The sequence below is a fragment of the Lepidochelys kempii genome, chromosome 10 (genome assembly GCF_965140285.1).
Source record: "Lepidochelys kempii isolate rLepKem1 chromosome 10, rLepKem1.hap1, whole genome shotgun sequence".
NCBI classification, from domain to species: domain Eukaryota; kingdom Metazoa; phylum Chordata; order Testudines; family Cheloniidae; genus Lepidochelys; species Lepidochelys kempii.
Window position 1 is genome coordinate 68644281 of NC_136389.1, and position 19993 is coordinate 68664273.

The following is a 19993-nucleotide window of genomic DNA, read 5'->3' on the forward strand; positions in this document are numbered from 1 at the left end:
GTGTGGGTTCTGGCCCTTTAAGGGTATGTCTGCACTGCAATGTAAGCCCAGGGTTAGTAGAAGCCATTTGGTTAATGAAAACCAGGGCTCCAAGTGAGGTTTGAAGTCACAACTTCAGCATGTCTCTACTCAGCACTGCTCTATAAGTACTAGGGGGTAGCCAATTGAGCCACTGGAGCACCCTCACCCTTAGCAGACCCTGGATTTGTTAACCTAGGACTTGTGAGTCTACACTCAGTTGTAACCCCAGGTTAGGAATTGTTGAACCCTGGGTCCCAACCTGAGGGTTCAGCATCTTCACTGCATTATGCAGGCCTGCATCCAACTACCCGTATCCCAGACTTCCTTGCACCTTCCCAAAAGGAGCCCTTTGTTCATGATCCAGAGTGGAAAAACTTGACTGTCCACCAAACTGGACTGTCCAGAGGACATAGAAAGTCGGCCTGTGGGATTGTAGAATACTTTTAGTGGACCCCCAGAGCATGAATCCAGTGGGGCTGCATCTACACTGCAAAGCAACAGGGCTTGAACACTGGGTCCCAGCTTGACTCAAGCTCGGACCCTCTACCGCTGGGGGCTCCTGGAACCCTGGGGTCTGAGCCTAGGGTTACCACAATTTGTGTGTAAACAAATGGGGTGGAAGTGGTTAGACTTCAACCTGAGTTTGAACCCTGGGCTTACACTGCAGTGCAGACATATCCTAGAGATTAGTCACTATCATACGTGGCAATGGCATCTGTGCTCTGGATTTTGGACTGCAGGATGCCCAGACACACTCTGGGAAACTAGGCAGAATGCCTCAAAGATACCAGACTGAGCATCTTGTGTACTGCCACTTTAAGACTATCTATGCGTTGCCAGGTTTCAGGTCTTTCCCACTCTTAGGAGCACCAGATGCAGGCGAGTAGCGTTCTGCTTCTGCAGGGCTCGGGAGTCATTTTTTGCTCTCTAGTTCCAGATAATAAGGTTTGCTGTTTAAGGTACTCACCTGTGAGCCTAAGTCTTCCTTCTAGCCTTCCAGAATTCCATCTGCTGCAACTGGGGCTAACATAGCTTCAGGTATTGCCAGAATGACAACAGTACGTGGGTCTGCTGCAGTGAAAACTACAAAGTCCTGCAAAAGGCAAAAAAGTGTGAGGCAGCATGCCAGCATGTACGCATACAAGGAGCCACCCCACAGGTGAGAGATTTTCTTCTGTTCCACCTGTAATGAAAGTTGGATAAAATTATTATTGATCTGAGTGAAAAGAGGCATCACCCCTCTAATGTTTTTTTCTGCTATAATCTATCCAAATGATGAATAAGAACATGAAGAGAGAGAGGAAACCTTTCATTTTATTTTTCCTTAAATCCTTTTTTTTTTTTTTTTAAATCGTGTTCCTTATAGGACCAAAATCATCTCCAGTGAGATGATTTCCAGTGAGGATTTATTTGAGTGATTCCAAAGGTATCATATTTTTCAGCAAAGCTGCAGGGAAGTTTTAGTGGGTGTCATTCCCAACAAATGTAGGAAGCTGATACGAAATTTTTGGTTTTGTTTCATGTAGCATTGCAATTTTGTTTATATAAAGGAAAATCTTAATTGCCGGAGCTCCCCTGTAAGCATGAACAGTGTTTGTTCTTCACTTACAGTACACAGTATGTGTTACAGACAGGGACTGAGAGCCTTAGCTCCACTGTTTAATTTGTAATGAAAGAGGTGTCAGGGTTCAAGTAATTTTTTTTTAACATTCATAACAGATGCAGCAAGCCCAGAGGTGCCAGGGCTATGAACAGCCAAGCCTAGAGGTGCCGGGGCTCAGTCTTGGCAAGCCCTAGAACAAATTAAGCACTGTTTAGCTCAACATATACACTAACAACATCAGAAAAAGATAATTATCTGCAGAAGCCAGTGTCTGGGTACATGTTTCATTTTCAGGGATGTGCTACTCTTACAGTACCCCTGTAACAGGGGGTCCCACAGTTAATCCCCAGTACTCGCAGTGTGGAGGATTGAAGAGCTAAAGCACTCTAGGCATTTGTTGTCCTCATTTTAACAAAGAGACACTGTATCCTAATCACAATCAAAGTAGAAGGTAGTGCTGCTTCTGGCAAATACATTTGTATTAAGTGCACTTGCTGGAAATGTTTACATAGCACTTAGTTCCTGAAAAATATACTGAGGACAGGACAGCATGGTGTTTCAGCTGTATGGTTTGAAATGTGGGGAGCTAGAAGGTTTGAATTCCTGTTGAGGGATACAGGGATACCCCAAAATGCTTGATACTGAGTGCAAGCTGGTGCATTCCAAAGGCAAAAAAATTGCTCTTCAGAAGTATTTTTCTGAGCTACAGGGATAAATGTCATCTCTGGCGTTGATAGTCTAAGAGTAGCCAAGGAAAGCGGTGACTCCATCTACAGCAGAGAAGTCAGCCCAATCCTCCCTCCAGTCTGGTGGGCTCCTGTTGTTATGCTGTTGTTATAGACTGGATTGTATATGTGTCTATTCTTTGCAATAGTTCTGAATGGCAATAACTTGTTTTGTGTTTGTCCCCCATGGGTCTGGGTCTCTTCAGTAACTCAGGTGATGATAATGGTGATTTAAATACTGACAGCAATGACCCAGAGCAGATCTTCCAGAATATACAATTTCAAAAAGAGATCATGGCAAACATCCGTTGCAGACCATGGCCTATGAGACACAAGCTGAGGGCACTCAGGTAATGGAGTTTTCATGGACACTTTCAATCCCACCATTTATTGCTGCTTTTCCAGCTCTCACAAATTTGTTAACCTAAATTAGGTGTGAGCATGGGAATGGTTTAGAATTGCCAGAAAATCATGCAGCAGCTATCTTTCTACTACTCCATCATAGAGTAGTACAAGGTTGGGAATCATAGGATTTTGAAAATTAAAAAGCTTCTAAAAGTTGATTACAGCTCATTTTTGTATGTGTTCATTGAACTTTGGATAAGGCCAGAAGAGCTTTGTCTTTATCTTTGCCCAGCATCTACAGGGTGCCGTAGGTATCACACAGCTCTTCATTCTTTACCATTTCAGCCTTGTTTCTGGCTCCAAATTCAGAATCTTTGTATTGCTGGTTAGTGGTGATGAGAGATTTTCCTGAGCCATTTGGAATATTAAAACTGTTCAATGATTCTGCATTAGAATGCTCAGGAAGGATCACTGATCAATGTTATCAGCCAAATTTTGTCCTCGTGCTCTGTGAAACACTGTCAAAAACAGCACAACTTCCCACTATTCAGGAAGGCTGTGTTTGAAAGTAATGAGGCGTTGGTGGATGAGGGGACAGAATTTGGCACTTCCGATTTTAAATTATGTTTCAAATACCAGAGAGTAGTACCCATGTTTGCAGATTAATGAGGTACATGTAGACTGTTGACAGCATGCAATGTAGTATCATCATGACAACAGAGTTTAAAGCCATAAGTGTTAATGGTTCCAAATTTGAAACACAGTATAAAAGTTCATAACTTTCTCCAATATCTTATCTAAACTGCATCAGTCCTTTCACTGTGCATTCCATTTGACTTTTGTTTCCCCTTCTATGAAATCTCTCCCTTGTCACCTCACTGTGTGCTGGAATGGCACTTTACTAACAAGGTAGGTTCATTTTTCTGCCCACCTTTGCCTTGTCTTAGGAAGCAAAGGGAGAATTTTCTCATATCCCTGGAGTGAGAGTCCGTAATTTGCAGCTAAACCCGAGCTGCCTTCATGGATGAGCAAATGCTCTGTTCCTGTCCTGTCTGATTATCTATGGTCCCTATTCAGCTCCCACAAAAGTAAAAAATTCCCATTAACTTCAGTGGAAGTAGGATTAGGCCTGTATGCATATCTTGTCCAATACCTCTGATTAAAATGTAACCAGTAGTTTAATATTAATCAATTGCTATATTGATAAACCCCAGGCTTTAGACTATACTTTCAGAAGAAGTGTTGGTATCCACATAAACTGAACTGAATGAGGTATTATAATGCTTTTACTTTGAGATGATTTTGGTTACATTATTACAGAAAAATTCTAGAAACCAGGGAGCAGGGCACAGGAAAAAATTTTACTGAAGCTCTCCCTAAAGTGAAAATCTTACATTTGTTTTGCAAACTATTGGGATCTGATCCTGTGGTTCTTTCTCAGACAAAACTCCCATTGATTTTAAATGGCTAGCAATACTCTTATTTTAAGGAAATGAAGTTTTGCCTGAGTAAGGACTTCAGGATTGGGCAGGTAGTCTGTTGTGACAATATTTCCCATTACTTGGCAACTTTCATTTATGTGTGGTATGGCCCATGTTCAGAGTGTAATAAGATCTTTGGTTACATGAAATGAAGATTCTGTCTTCCTCTGCAGACAAGCTAAGGAGATTGTGTTGAAATATGAAGGCAGGCTCACTAGAACAAGAGGTTACCAGGCAGCTGGTGCAGAGGTATGTCTGCTTTTCATTAAAACTACAGCTCTTTCCTATAACAATTATCTGGAATTCTCATTTACAGAAGTACCTATTTTCTGTGAAACACTGCTCCCCAGTTCAAGAATTGTGTGGAAGAAAAATCCAGTTATACGCTTCTTTTTTCTATTAAGAATTTAGTAATTACATTTTTGCAAATTAATTTAATGTATGAGGGATGGGCCTCATTCCAGTAACATGAGTATTTTTTCTTTTCAAATACTCCAGCAAATAATGAGGGTCTGCCAGAAGGTTGGTGATGGGAACAGGAGCCAAACAATTTGTATTCTATAAAGAGTTGTTGTGCTGAAGTAGGAGACCGAGTACAGTAGTTTAGTATGAAGAGTGTTTCTGCCTTTTTGTTTTCAAGGTAATGTTATGAACGCTTATGGTAGAGATCCTGTGGAAAGATAGTATGTGATCTAGGGTTGCCACCTTTCTAACGACTGGTAACCCAACCCTCGAGGCCCAGCCTTTGCCCTGTCTCTTCCCCCAGGCCCCACCCCTGCTCCGCCTCTTCCCCCTAGGTCCTGCACCTGTCACTCACAGGGTCTTCACCAACATGGCCGAGGCTGCTTTGTCTGCCACCTGTGGGCTGCACAGGGCCACGCACCACCACCAGCTGCATGAGCAACTGATGCTGCATTGCCTCCTTCCTTCCACTTAGGATTGCCACCTTTTCCACAGATCAAAAAAAACCAGACATCAGGCCTTGTCAAATGGCATCCAGGGACACAAGCAGAAACCTGGACTGTCCGGGTGAAAACCAGACAGGTGGTAGGCAACCCTAATGTGATTGTGTAATTAAAGACTGTATCATAATGCATACGCACAAGGAGACTGATTAAGCAACCTCTGTTCTGGTACTTCCTAACTTCTGAGGGCTTGCATTTACAAAGTTAATAATGTGCTTGTACTTTGGGGCGGAGTGTGCGTGAAATAGAATATAAAATGCAGTGCAGCCAACTAAAATTTCTAAAGCTAAATATTTATCTTTTTTTCTATCGACACAACAGTACTTTAGCTTTGCTCTTATGTCATCAGAAACAGTTGATAAAAAATACAACCTTCCTGGATAGTGGAGATTGTGTTTTATTTATCTGTCTGTGGGGTCGGGCACATGTGTGCACGCACACACACATTAGGCATTATGAGTGAAGTTTTGCCATTGACTTCATTGGGGCCAAAATTTCATTCGGTTTGAAAGATTTGAGTGCCTAAGGACTCTGAGCATGCAGACAACTGCTAAAATGCACAGGGTGGACTCATCATTAGTTAATACTTGCTATATTGTAACAAATTTTTGGCTTTCACTTTATACTTCACAATGCCCTCAAAGTCTGTGGGTATCTCATCTAATTATCCATGTTGTGTGTTTTTACTTGTTTCTGTCCTGAATACATCTATATATTTCAGAAGTTAGTTACCAGTAATTATTGTGTTTGGCTTTGCCGGCTATGAATTAGGGAAACTAGAAAGACTTTTTTTTTTAAAGGGTTAAATTCAACAGCAGAAGCGAGAGAGCTGAATTGTTCCTTAAACTAGGGAGACAGGTTTAGACAGTTTTTTTTTCCAGAAGAATATTGACCGATGGCCCATTTGGCAAACCATGAAATACACAATAGGAGCGTTACACCACCAAACTAAGCATTCACTGGTTGAATATCCTGAAAGAAGGATACTTAATTAGCAACTTGTAAGAGTTTACCAACCCTTCCATAGGTTTTGCACCCATCACTGTAGCCGTATTTTTAAAAAAAGAGCTGGCAAATGTATGTAGTAGTATTTTCTAGCAATTAGATAAAATCACTTCTAAAGTATTGTTCCTTATGATTAAAACTAATAGATCAATGTTTGTTCATCTAAAAATTATACAGAAACATGACTATGAAGGTGAAAATTATTATTTTTTTATTCAGGTGATCAGTATGCAGGACTAGAAGTCATTTTTTTTAATCACTGCTGCTTGAGGTTTTTTCACATTGACATCCAGATATATATAATTTAAATACCTGCAGTGCAACCTGTACAAGTTGCTTGATCCCTTTCTCAGCCTTATGAACACTGCCTTCCAATTAAAGTAGCAACTTTGGTGCAGTTCATAGCATCTATTAATTCTTGCAATAACACCTTAATAGCATCATAAAAATTAATTAACTTTGACCATGTGATGCATTTGTTAATTAAAAGTTTGTTCTGCTTTGGCTTTAGCAGATTAGACTATTTGTAATATGTTGACATTGCCATTTGCTTATATATATATATATATATTCATTCAAAATAACAAGATCTACTGTAAATTTGTGGTTAAAAATGACTAATGTACATAAATGTTGTTGCCATCCTGAAATTCAGTAATGAACAGAATATACAATATTTCTCTACTTTTGACTAAACAGAAGCAGATAGCATAAGAAAATGTCTATGAAATTATCTTGAATTACCTGATAAAATACTGCACTTGCATATAGTCAATTTACAATAGATAGTAAAGTTATCATTCATTTCTGAATTAAATAAGAAAAGTTCTTATAATGTTTTGTGAGTAGAGGTTACTGGCATGAAATAATCTGAGTGCATATTTAAGGTTATATTTTTATTTCAAGGACTTTCAAAATTTGTCCTCAGTTGCACACACAGTGACTTGTGCAGTCTCATTTGCACATGCAAATGCCATTGTGTGTGAAAAATCTACCTATTGTCTATGAAAATAATTAGCCACACACAAATTATAGGCTGAATTGAGATCCCTTTGAAAATGTGTCCAATGGGTTCAAAGTAAATCCTCATACATAGAGTTGAGACCGTGTGATTATGCCGCAGTTCAATATTAATGATCGCTGTCTCTAAGAAGAATTAGGACTTAGCTCAGAGTTACTTGCTCTTATACATTTAAAATTAGGTGTTGTATTCATTCATCCAATAAGAAATCTGGTTTCTTATTCAGTAGGATTCCTTAATAGATTACATAAACACTGTGATGCTGCCTTAGTCTGGTGGTAATTTCTGAATCTGTTTAAAATTCTTTGTGCTCATAAATTAATCTATTCTTGCATTCTCTTTCTGATGCATACTTTACTTCACTTAAATGTTCATTTTCCTTGTCACAGGTTTAGTTTATTCTTATCTTTCTTATTTCTTGTCTAAGGGCCACAGGGTGCCCTCAGTCACTTTTGTGCAACTCTCCTTGAGTTTATCCCTGATGATGTTCTGTAGATGGAATTTGAGCTTGAGAAAGAGCAATGTTTGCATCTCTCCAGAAGAAGAGTCTCTACAGAGTAGGCAGAGGGGGCAAATAAGGCATGATCCCCTACATCAAAGCAAAATAAATCTTCTTGTTCTGTTGACCTACATGTTCCACAGCAAAGCTCTTACCATGTAGGATATGTAAGTGTAACAATTCTCACCCGCAGTGAACTTGGAATCTTGAGCACTGAAGCCCAGGCCTCTATCATTTGAGTTAAAGGAGTAACTGCATTAGCTGAAAGCAGAGGTAGGGTGTTATCCTCAGTGTGGACATAGACTTTAGAGGTATGTTACTTGAGGAATTCCTTTCAACTTAGAATGTAACTCTTATGCAAAGCATTGAAGGTTCCTTTGCCGCTGTTAATATATACCGCTTCAGACAAATAATGTGCTGATATATGAAAATATATCTCAGGTATATTTCAAATGGGTCTAAATTTAAAATATATTGTATTTTTGTGTGGGTACCCTCATTGGTGGTTCCAGATATAAAAAGAGTGGAGGAAAATACTCTTTGTATGTATTCTCTTAAGATCTTTAAAATGTCTCTCTTATATATGCATGTGTGGTTTAGTGGTTAGAGCATGCACTTGGAAGTTGAACTCCTGGGTTCTGTACCTGGCTCTCTGACTTCTGGAAAGTTTCTGAACTGTCCGTCCCCCCACCATGACTCAGTTTATGCATCTTACGTACCTCACAGGAGAGCTGTGAAACTTTTTAGTTGGTTTTTATAACATGCTTTCTGATGCTAGATGAAAGATGCTACAACTGGATAAAATACTCTGACACCTTTTTGACAATTCTTGCTTTATGTGCAAAAGTTACAAATCTCTTATTTCTGTGCCCTTTTCTTAGCTCTGGAAGAAGTTTGTTCGGCTTGCATATAATTTTGTGGTAATCTTCATTCCTTGGGAAATGAGAATAAAGAAAATAGAAAGTAAGTATGGAGATTTAGTGGGATTGTGCAATGCAAACCAAGCTGAAATACTAGGCTTAAGGGTTATGTTTGAACTCACTGAATTAGTGAAAAATACAACCATATTATAAAAACATTCAAAGTTTCATCAAAGTCATGTGGTTGTCATTAAAAGTCAACACATTTATTACTCTTGGTGTGTTAGATACCACATTCGTTTGTCAGTCATAGTCTTTAGCAATACTAGTATGATGTTACTACAGTGTGGCGACTACAGTTTAAAAGGCCCTGTAGTGCTATAAACTGCTGAAGTATTTTTGCAATACAGACATAGGGCCAGATGTCTGTACTGGGTCTGGCCCAAGATGTGCTCAGCACAGGACATGGAGTGGAAAAACTGGATCAAAGCCATCTATCCAGCCATTTGGCCTCTGGTATAATTTAGACAGTGGCAGTTCAGGCCACATTTGCTTTTGACTCTTGTCCATCCCTGACCTGCCTCTTACATCAGCAAGCTGGGAGCAGATGTCACAGAGCCAGCTTTGTAAGGGAAATTCCCTAAATCAGAGAATCTCCACTTGCCCTGTCAGAAGCAAAGGGAATGGAGCTGGGAGTCAAGACCTCACATATAGTCTATATTTAAAAATTAAACTTTCCCTGCAGTGTAAAGTGCTTTGAGATCTATGGATGAAAAGCATCATATAAGAGCTAAGTATTGTGATTGACCACCTGTAATAACTATATTAAAGGTGGTAAAAAATGGAAAATGTATTTTCCTGACAATGTTCACATCTAGCTCTAATCTTGTTCTAAGTGGAAGGGATTTTTCTGTATTGCAGATATTTTCACGTGGATAAAAACTGCTCCACAATTATGACAATTTATTGGCAACTACTGTATTTATTTAGTTGTAAAATGAATGTTCAGATCAGACCATTCAGACTCTTTACACTGCTCCCTGTTTGTAGCAACTAAGGGAGCCAGCAGTGTACGTACCAGTGGGCTCTTCCTGCTCCTTCCAGGTGACAGGCAAACATTCTCCCTGTCTACATGGTGGAGTATTCCCTCCCAAAATGCAGTGAGGGCCTAATACAATCTGCCCCCACCCCACACACCTAGTTGTTAAAACCCTTCTGACCTTCTTGAAATTACAAGCACCCGGACTGCCCATTTATCCGCTTCTGCATCACCTTAATGACCAACATTGTTGACCCAACCAGTCGTGTGCTGGGGTCCCTACTCCCACCTATATAATGGAGATTGTGGATGTCAGTCTGAGGCCCCATGTGACTTGCTTTGCACAAAGCGTGCAATACTTAGGACCAATTGTGATCATGTGCACAGTGGTGGAAATCAGAATTTTTGTGTAATAAAATTGTAAACAAAGAGAGCCTGATTCTCTACTCCTTAATGGTGTTATGACTTATGAATAGTTCTGCTGTAGCCAGTGAAGATGCACTGTGAAAATCAGAATTGGAACCACTATTTTCAGTCCAGACAAAATCAGGAGATACTGGAAATATCACATTTTAAAAAAAGACTGATCTTATTAAATTTCCAGCCTGGTTTACAGACCAAAATGGTTTGCATAAACTTAAGATGAGAATTCTTAGATGCTGAACTAAACAGGTGAGATTAACTACTACTAATAGCTACACATGCATTTTGACACAAGTTTCTGTATAAACAGCAAATAAGAAGATATGTATAGCCTGAACCAAGAAGATTCCTGTGATCATAACTACTTCACTGTAAATATTTGTTGTGATTTTTAAACCTATGAATAGCAGTTTATATTACAGTGCTGTATATTGATGTTATAGCATTTTCTCCGTCTTGATCTGTGCATTGCAGAGAAGGAAAAGTTGTTTTTTTTTAATGATCAGCTAATACTTCATTAATAAGTGATACAGCTTCTGACAGACTTCCCAGCTGATATAAGTATTTCCTGTGGTTTCAGGTCATTTTGGATCCGGAGTTGCCTCTTATTTCATCTTTTTGAGATGGCTATTTGGAATCAATATTGTGCTTACCATAATGACAGGAGCATTTGTGGTCTTACCAGAGGTTAGGACATAACTCCAATATCTATAGGAAAAACACTGAGTGTAGCATTTCCCTTCCTAAATTAAATAAATGTTCTGCTCAAAGGCATAAATGATTTTTTTCGAGTGTACAATTTAAATTATTTAAAATACCTTCCTCTGTTGAGCGTTATTTCTGCCAGAGGAGAAGAGAAACTTGCCATTAATGTCTCAGATGACATGACATTATACCAACCGACCAATGTAATGTAGATGTTTCTGATTGCTGATATAAAGGATCCAATCCTGCAAGGTGCAGAGCATGTGTTAAACACCCGAAGCTTCTCTTCACTTCATCTGGAGAAATCAGTGCTCAGCATCTCTCCGTTTTTGGCCCTTAGAGCCTGATTTTCAGATGTTCTGAGCATCCACAACTCTGACACTTCAGCTGGAGCTCTGTGTGATTGTCTGTGCAAACCAGGCCTTTAGAGTCTATATTTTCTTATTTATAAAGAGAAAAAGTCTAGCACACCAATCTAATATAATAGGAAGCAGGTGTTAATGTACATCAGTATAAATTATTTAAAAATTGATCTTCCCCATACATTAGACTGTGCTTTAATAGCTCTTAATGTCTATACAGTAATAACTTACCTAAAAATTAGACTTCAGGGGCTAAATTCTGCCATCAGATATACATGGCCAACACCCATTGACCTCAGCAGGAGTTGAATGCAGAATTTGTCACTATGCTTCTAGTTTAGGAGAGTGAATGACAGTAATAGTATTTCTGATACTTCCCCTCAGGTAGGCAGTTTGTTGCAGCTTGTTTCAGGCTGTGCTTGACAGACCATGTGATAGAACTGTCTGCTTTACACAGTTTTTAAGACCTTTCCTCTCTTATCAGCTCCTGGCAGGAGCGCCATTTGGAAGCACTATCAGCAAGACCATCCCAAAGGAGCAGTTTGCATCAGCACAGGACCTGGACACCATCTGGTCACTGGGGGCAAGGCTTAAAAGCACACTTCATTGCTTTGTTGCATGAATTCTTCATGTGTTAATTTAGTCAGGTGTGGGTGCTGATGTTGACTGTATGTTGTCTTTACAGGGTTATCTCCAGTACTCTGTTTTATTTTACGGCTACTATGGCCGAGATCGGAAGATTGGGAAAGCTGGGTATCGGCTGCCCCTGGCTTACTTCCTTGTTGGAATGGCAGTGTTTGCTTATAGCTTCATCATCCTCTTAAAAAAGTAATGTTTCCCTTTTATTGATGTTTGCCCAGAGATATATATTCAGGCTGTATGAATGATATATTCTTTCCCCTTCCCTCAAAGAGTTCCTCCTGTATTTAATTCTGTAATTCCTGTATCATATTCAAGCCTGCTAATATCAGAGAGGCATCTTTACTGGTAGATTAAGGACAGGACCGGGATCCAGGAACTCCTGAGCTCTAACTGTAGCATGTTCTTTTGCTGTCACTTACCCTCTCTCCTTCAGCTTCCCTGTCTACAAAATGAGGGCAATGTTTAGCAGACGCTCAGGGTGTTGTGGGCGTTATGTAGTTAATGTCTGTACAGTGCACTGAAGATGTGGGGCCTGATTTTCACTGAGGGCTTTATGTGGCAAGTATTATGACAAGAAACTTAAACTGTTACCTGTACATTTTCTGTACTATGATTCCCATCCAGTTAAATACAAATATAAGAATGCTGTCATAAAACTCTTGGTATTGCTTGCACTGGGAACACTGCACAGTACTCAAATGTGGGCCTATTTATTTCCTTTGTTATTTAGGTAGAAGGACTGGAAGTAACACAGGCAAGAGAGCCTGCCAGTGCTGACCATAAATCTAGAAATGTGCAGTACTTAGTGGGGCAAGGTCACTTTATCCTCTCTCCATTCACTTTCCCTTCCTCTCAGGGTAACTAATTGTCTGATAAGTTGCAGCCCAGGAGGATTTTTAATATGAGCTGTAATAGCTGTGTCAGACACAAAAATTATCACTCTTTTTTTCATTAGATGTGTTATTTTAGGTCAGGATGGTCAGTGTTTTGGACACTGGTTCACACAGTAATTACACATTCAGGTTCTGGATGAAGTTTGCTTTTCTCTACCTGCAAAGGGTGCTGCCTTAGGTCATTGACTCTTTGTTTGCCCATCTGTTGTGACCCTTCTACCATTTCCTATCTGAGGTGAAACAGTTCTTATTAGCCTCTGGTAAGCCACACCAGATGCACATTTTATTCTGTTATGTGAAACATCTGCAGAATAATACATAGTCATATGGCAATGGCATATGCTGGTAGGCCCATATGGCTATTATATACCCAGATGGGCCAAATGTCCAGAGAAAAGGAGGAGGTGACTGAATTTCTGACTGCTACGCTGATCCAATGAAGACAGTTGAACCAACTATTTGCTGTACAGTAAAATTCTACCTATTTAATTATTTTCTATGATACTTAGAGAGAAACATGGTCTCATTTAATGTATTCTACAGCACAAACTCATATTTAATATTCTGAAGAAAACAGAGCACAAATATCTTTGATTAAAACAATATAATTTATTTTCATATTGTTGGGGTAGTTTTTTTGTAATGATCACCTAACTTCTTTAAAGACCTTACATTGATTTATTACATCCTTAAGAAGGTCTACTCAAGAAGGGTGGGCTATTTTTTAAAACAATAGCTGAGTAAAGTATCACTAGTTTTTTCATCTATCTGTTGTCTTTTTACTGTGCCATCACTATTGTTATCTGCATTCATAATACAGGATAGCCATCGATCCTGTGTAAGATTATCACATTTTTGCCAGGCTATCTCTTGATCATAGTGATAATGCTCTGACATTGCTATGACATCTTTCCTCCAGTCAGATCCTACACAGGGGTTTTAAAAGTGAATTTAGTCTGGTGAAAGGTGTAAGATGGACAGCCCTTGAGACTGAAGTCTTCTGTCAGACACAGGCAGCAGTGCACATTTTCCCATTCCATCCAACCAATGTGCTTCAACTCTGAATTGGAGTATGCATTCTTGGGGACAAGGAATAGTTCAGTCTCTGTATCTTTCTCTGTTCTTAGGTTCTCTATTGAGATTGCCAACAAAGATACCAGTTAATTCCAATTTTGGTCATTTTTGTGGTATAGACACCTGTGAACCAATTCACATAACATAAACTGTCACACATTTACAACAATTAACATTTATTATTATTATTATTATTCTTTTCCAGAATGGCAAAGAACTCAAGAATGAGTCTAGCAAGTGCCTCTGATGAAAATTATACTTTCTGCTGGAGAGTGTTCTGTGCTTGGGACTATTTAATAGGAAATCCAGAGGCTGCAGAAAGCAAAGCTGCTGCAATAGTTAATAGTATCAGGGTAAGCAATTAGACTCTGAACAAAAGCATAGTTTAGGTCAATTGCTTTGTAAATAGCAGAGTGGTTTTTCATCCATTCCATTCCATACTATTTCTTTCCTGTTGTGCATTGTTTATTTCTGACTCTGATTACCTAGCAGAGGGCTAGTATCAAATATCTTATTGCTGCTTCATGCACTTGATCTGTGCGCCCAACTTTCACTGATGACATGAGTTATGGTCAACAGGCATGATATGTAAATTAGAGCTTCGGGTCACTTTGTCATGTGACATTTTTGTCAACAGTGTCATTCAGTTTCATTTATTGTGTGGTTTCAGAGTAACAGCCGTGTTAGTCTGTATTCACAAAAAGAAAAGGAGTACTTGTGGCACCTTAGAGACTAACGAATTTATTTGAGCATGAGCTTTTGTGAGCTACAGCTCACTTCATCGGATGCATACCGTGGAAACTGTAGCAGACATTATATACACACAGAGATCATGAAACAATACCTCCTCCCACCCCACTGTCCTGCTGGTAATAGCTTATCTAAAGTGATCATCAAGTTGGGCCATTTCCAGCACAAATCCAGGTTTTCTCACCCTCCACCCCCCCCACACACAAATTATTACATGTGTTCTTTAGAGTTAAAACCTTGAGACAAATTCTTCCTTGCTACAACTCTAATGAATCTTTGAATCAGGATCCTTTTAATATCCTGATAATATGCATTTATATTGTACTTTCGCCAAAACAGTTCAGGGGCATTTTATAACTAGATCAACATTAAAAGCTGCATTAAACATGAACCTTTTCCATTTAGATTTTTAAAAACAGACGCAGCTTTCCTAATATCCAGAAGTAATTGATTCCATAACCTTGGCACATCATCACTAAAAGCCCTTTGTCCAAATGACTCCAAATTGTCTAGGACAAACCAATAAACACTTTGATTTGTATCTCAAACACTGGGATGATTTATGCTGATATTATTTTGTAACATCTACATGTGGGTGTAACGTGCCTCATGGGAAACATGCAAGTGATGTATGCAGTGTTGTTGTAGCTGTGTTGGTCCCGGGATATTAGAGAGACCAGGGTGGGTAAGGTAATATCTTTTAATGGGCCAATTTCTGTTGCTGTGAGAGACAAGCTTTTGAACTACACCGAGCTGTTCTGAAATGCAAGCTCAAAAGTTTGTCACTCTCACCAACAAAAGTTGGTCCAATAAAAGATATTACCTCAGCCACCTTGTCTCACACGGGTGATGTGTCCTTTCTCTGAACAACTCATAATCTAAGGGTCCCATCCTACATTAATAACTGCTAGTGGGGACCTCAGGTGCAGTCCTATTGAAGCAAATGAAACAACACAACCCACAGATCCACATTAGTGAATCCTAGAACAGGACTGGGATCTAAACAGTGAACATATTAGAAAGGAGTGAATATAGCAGACACCAGGAAAGAGAGGGTGATAAAGTTCTTAATGTCTTTGTTCCCCCAAAATCTCCTTTACTGCTTAAACCCACAGCATGCAGTACTCTTATTAAGTAAAGAAGCACAGAGCCGTATGTCAGCTGTTCCCTAATGCAGTGCAGGATCTGGCCATTTTAACTTCTATGGTTTGTAATGGGTAGAGGAAATGTTTATTGATTTTACTGAATGCTGCTAAAATGGTAATTCTGTGTTTCTTTCAAGGAAGCTATATTGGAAGAGCAGGAAAAGAAGAAAAGCAAAAACCTGTATGTATACATGGCTGAGGCTATTTTCAAAACCACTGTTTAAATGCAGATATAACATAATGTTGACCTATTTGTTTTATGACCTAAAAAAAAAATGCAGGAAACACCTACTTGTGCAAGGTGGCCTGTCTGTAGCATTTGTTGTGTGACTCTTTTCCAGGGCTGTGACAATATGCTTAAGGATTATTGCAAACATCCTTGTGCTTCTCTCACTTGCTGGAAGTATTTACATCATTTACTTTGTTGTGGATCGATCCCAAAAATTAGAGCGCACCAAAAAGGAACTGACGCTTTGGGAGAAAAATGAGGTACATACAGTATGTCAGCTGTATTTGACCTCTTTGTTAGGCTGTAACTGTGCATTCTGGTTAGAGTTCTGTGTTCTGCAAAGTCTTCACAAGCCTCTTGGCTGGTTACAAATTACTGTTGATTTTGCTGATATCTGTCCATAGTATGGGGAAAAACTCTGCCCAGCAGCCCCTCAATGGGTATAGATGAGCCATGGGATTACTCCAGGTAGTAAAGTTAAATACATGCGTAATTGTTTTCAGAGTCAGGGCCTTAAACCTATGAAGGAAGTGTACACTTCCTATGCGTCATGGAGCACAATTCTCCAAGGGTCGATTGCACTGGCGTTTTAGGGCTGCGAGAATAGGTCAAGGGAGACATGGGGGTGGAGCTTCTGCTATATGGATCCCCTGCACAATTACCACCTCCACTGCACAGCGAGGGGTTCTTAGTGGCCACAGTGGGAATGGGGATGCAGCAGTTCCTCAGGACACAGGGCCTGCAATTCTACTTGGCCCTTACATGGGCCGCAGAAGGAGGAAGCTCTCTGTGCATCCACGTTAAGAGCCAAGCAGATGCTGATCCATGGGCAATAACAACTATTTCAAACGTATTAGCTTGAGGATAGCAACTGATGAGTCAGATCAGAGAAGAACACTCTTCAGATTTCTTATTGTTAATATAAAGGTAATACTTCTATAATAACATAAACTATAATAACATAAACTATAATTAATTAGTTACTAAGGTGAGAGGCTTCTTAGCAATATTCCAGATCAAAAATTCTGGGTCACAAATGTCCTTACTCTTGTCAATGACACATTTAAAAGTAGAATTTGCTGAGTTATCGCAATCACCACTAAGTATTTCTGCTGCATCGTCAAGATTTCAATCAGCAAGCAAAGAATTCTTAAAGTACCAAAGAAGGCTATGAAAAAGCATCATAAAGACTGTCTTTCTATTCTGTAGGTGAGTGTTGTTGTTTCACTAATTACTATGATTGCACCCTCTGCATTTGAACTTGTAGCAGCGCTAGAGATGTACCACCCTAGAACCACTCTTCGCTTTCAGCTTGCCAGGTAATAGGCATATTCAGTATCAAAGCAATTTTTGGTTTGTTTGGTGGGAGGGAAGAAATGTACTGATGACACATTTTACTTCAGCCAGCGTAGAACATGAATAGAAGTCTTCAGAATAACCCTGCTGGATGACTCTCCCCCATATACTATGCTTGTTGTTTTCAGGGTTCTCGTTTTATATCTGGGAAACCTCTACAGTTTAATTATTGCTCTGTTGGATAAAGTGGACAGCATGAGTATCGCTGTAAGTATAGCTGCTATTATTGTAAGTCTTAAAACTAGCTAACTTTACACATAGAACTATTATTGTAGCATATTTAAAGTCCAAAATAAATTTGTTTGAAACCCAAATATACCTATTGAAATATAGTGGAACTCTGATTAGAAGATCAGTTGTGGTATTCATTTATAAATCTTTTCAGTCATCTAGAAATTCAGATCCATAGGGATGCTGATAAATAACACAGATAGCCATTCTGTGCATCGTTTAACTACTTTGGTAAACTAGGTCACCATTTTAGACCAAATATTTCAACCTGGTCTAAAATCAACTTCCTGTTTTGTGCCTACAAAACTAGTAGATCATTTGCACATACAAATCAGGAAATTAGGTGCCTAGCCACCTAACTAGTCCATGAAATTACATGGCTGAGCACATAAATGGGTGCCTTTGCAATTTTGGACACATGGACATCTGCACAGTTTTTCAGACAAATGGAGACCACAGCTGAAAATGTAGCACTTAGACACTTAGATTAAACTTCTGTTCCATTCTTTCAGGAAGCTGAAGCTAACAGCAGTGCAAGTAACTGGATAGATTCTACCACCTTCTTAGCAACCAGAACCCTTCCCGAAGAAGACAACTTATCTACAACTATCCCTGATATAAGAATTAGGAGAAACAGTACATTGACTCTGGAAAAGAGTCATACTCAGAACTACACAATACCTCTCGTGCTGGTTAACCAGACAACTTCCCATCCCTACAACATGCAAAGTCAGAAGGATCAGTGCTGGGAAACATACGTTGGTCAGGTAAGTCCCTTTTTTCCCTATTAAGAAAAATAGACTAAATACATTGCTTTGCTTTACTAACAAATTAAAAAATCACATGGAGGTGTTATATTTCTTTCCAGAGACCTTATCAAGGCCAGACCTAAGAATATACAGAGTGACATGGATCTAAAATAAGTAGTACCTGTTGTCTCTCTCTGACCAACCCTCCCATTCAATTCACCTGGTAGAACTTCTGCCCTTATACAATGACAACCCACCTGATTTACTATTTATATGCCAGATTCAAAGACAGAAAATCCAGCTGTTGAATCAGACTTGATTTAGCCAGCAATTGTGGGGGCACAGAATGGCGGCTCTCTCATCCAAGCAGGGCATCTCTAAGAACGCAGAGGAGCATGAATCCCCCTGCACTCAGAGTCATCACCACAGCAGTCCCAGGGTGGCTGGGTGGAGTCCCTGCAGGGAATTCCCCTCTGGTATTTGCAGTCCTGCTGGGTGCCTGACAGAGATACATAAGTGGGAGCTGGAATGAATAAGGAAATCTCATAGAAAACCCCAGGTAACTATTGCCACTTACTTTCAAGATTTTAAATTTAAAAAGTAAGATGAGTGCCAGACCCCACCAGTCCTTGTTCAGGCCTCGTATCCCTACCCTACTCGGGCAACTGGCATTCCCCTGGGGGTAAAAGGAATTCCTGGGTGGCATAGAGGGCACTTTTGGACAGTCCAGGACTGGAAAGAGGCAGAGCACAGCACAGCACACTGATCTGGTGATGGCCAGCCGGAAGAACAGTCCCTAGGGAACCTCTGTAGATGATGTAACTTAGATATTTGTTTCAGACATTAGGAGATTCTACATTTGACAGGGGGTGGCCTCTAGTCAGACTGAGGGTCAAATCAGTGGAAAGATGGCTTGGAGTCCTTCTTCCTGCTCCAGTTATAGATCCTGCATTGAACACAGCTCAGCTAGACCTGGTGCATCAAGCCCATAGGGGTGTACTACTGTTCATATCTTGTCTCTTAGGGCTTGTCTACACTTACCAAGGGATCGATGATCAATGCATCGGCGGTCAATTTGGCGGGTCTAGTGAAGTCCGACCCGCTAAATCGACCGCAGATTGCTCTCCCATCGACTCCTGTACTCCACTGAATCGAGAAGAGTAGGGGGAGTCGACGGGAGAGCATCTGCCATCGACATTGTGTAGTGTGGACCCCGCGGTAAGTAGATCTAAGCTACATCAATTTGAGTTATGCTATTAACGTAACTCAAATTGCATAGCTTGGATCGAATTTCCCCTGTAGTGTAGACAAGGCCTTAGACTGAGCAACCAACCAGCACATACTCAGGATACTGAGAGCACATTGCAACTAGAACTGTGTGAAAATTTTGCAATGAATTGCCCAATGGGCAAAAGTTGCATATTTTCAAATTTGGAAGGGTGTGGCGGGGGGGAGTTCCACATACCAGTGACAGTGCTGTGAAAGTTTGTCCCGGGGCCCAGGTTGGTTAGGGGATGGACCAAGGGGAGGATCTGAGCTCTCCATCACTTTCTCTGTCCACTTTGCAGGGATGGATGTGGACGTTATTATTCATTATGCTTTGACAGTGTTTCTGTGTTGTGAAATGTCCTTTTCTTTCAGAGCTTATACTCTAAAGCCCTGATCTTGCATTCACATCTGCACTGGAAGACCTCTGCAACTGTGCACAGACTCAGAGATCCACCGGAACAGATCTGAATGCAGGATTGAAACCTAAACCAATTAGGTGATTGTGCACATGCACATTGTCCCATGTCTCTGCATGACCTATTCATTCTGTTCTTTAAGCCAGAAGGGAATTAGATGTTCTCCCAGTACTTTACACAATAGG

The 19993-nt window shown here is 40.0% G+C and overlaps 1 protein-coding gene across 1 annotated transcript in view; it reads left to right on the forward strand.

Moving 5' to 3' along the window:
- The first annotated feature begins 1070 nt into the window (after positions 1–1070).
- TMC3 (transmembrane channel like 3) overlaps positions 1071–19993 on the forward strand; it is a 31807-nt gene continuing 12884 nt past the window's right edge. The window contains exons 1-13 of the mRNA XM_073304086.2: positions 1071–1180; positions 2556–2699; positions 4349–4424; positions 8547–8628; positions 10568–10674; positions 11539–11637; positions 11740–11882; positions 13869–14016; positions 15696–15739; positions 15900–16047; positions 16997–17106; positions 17272–17350; positions 17887–18141. Of these exons, the coding sequence (XP_073160187.2) occupies positions 1071–1180; positions 2556–2699; positions 4349–4424; positions 8547–8628; positions 10568–10674; positions 11539–11637; positions 11740–11882; positions 13869–14016; positions 15696–15739; positions 15900–16047; positions 16997–17106; positions 17272–17350; positions 17887–18141 (1545 nt within the window). The remainder of the gene's footprint in view (positions 1181–2555; positions 2700–4348; positions 4425–8546; positions 8629–10567; positions 10675–11538; positions 11638–11739; positions 11883–13868; positions 14017–15695; positions 15740–15899; positions 16048–16996; positions 17107–17271; positions 17351–17886; positions 18142–19993) is intronic.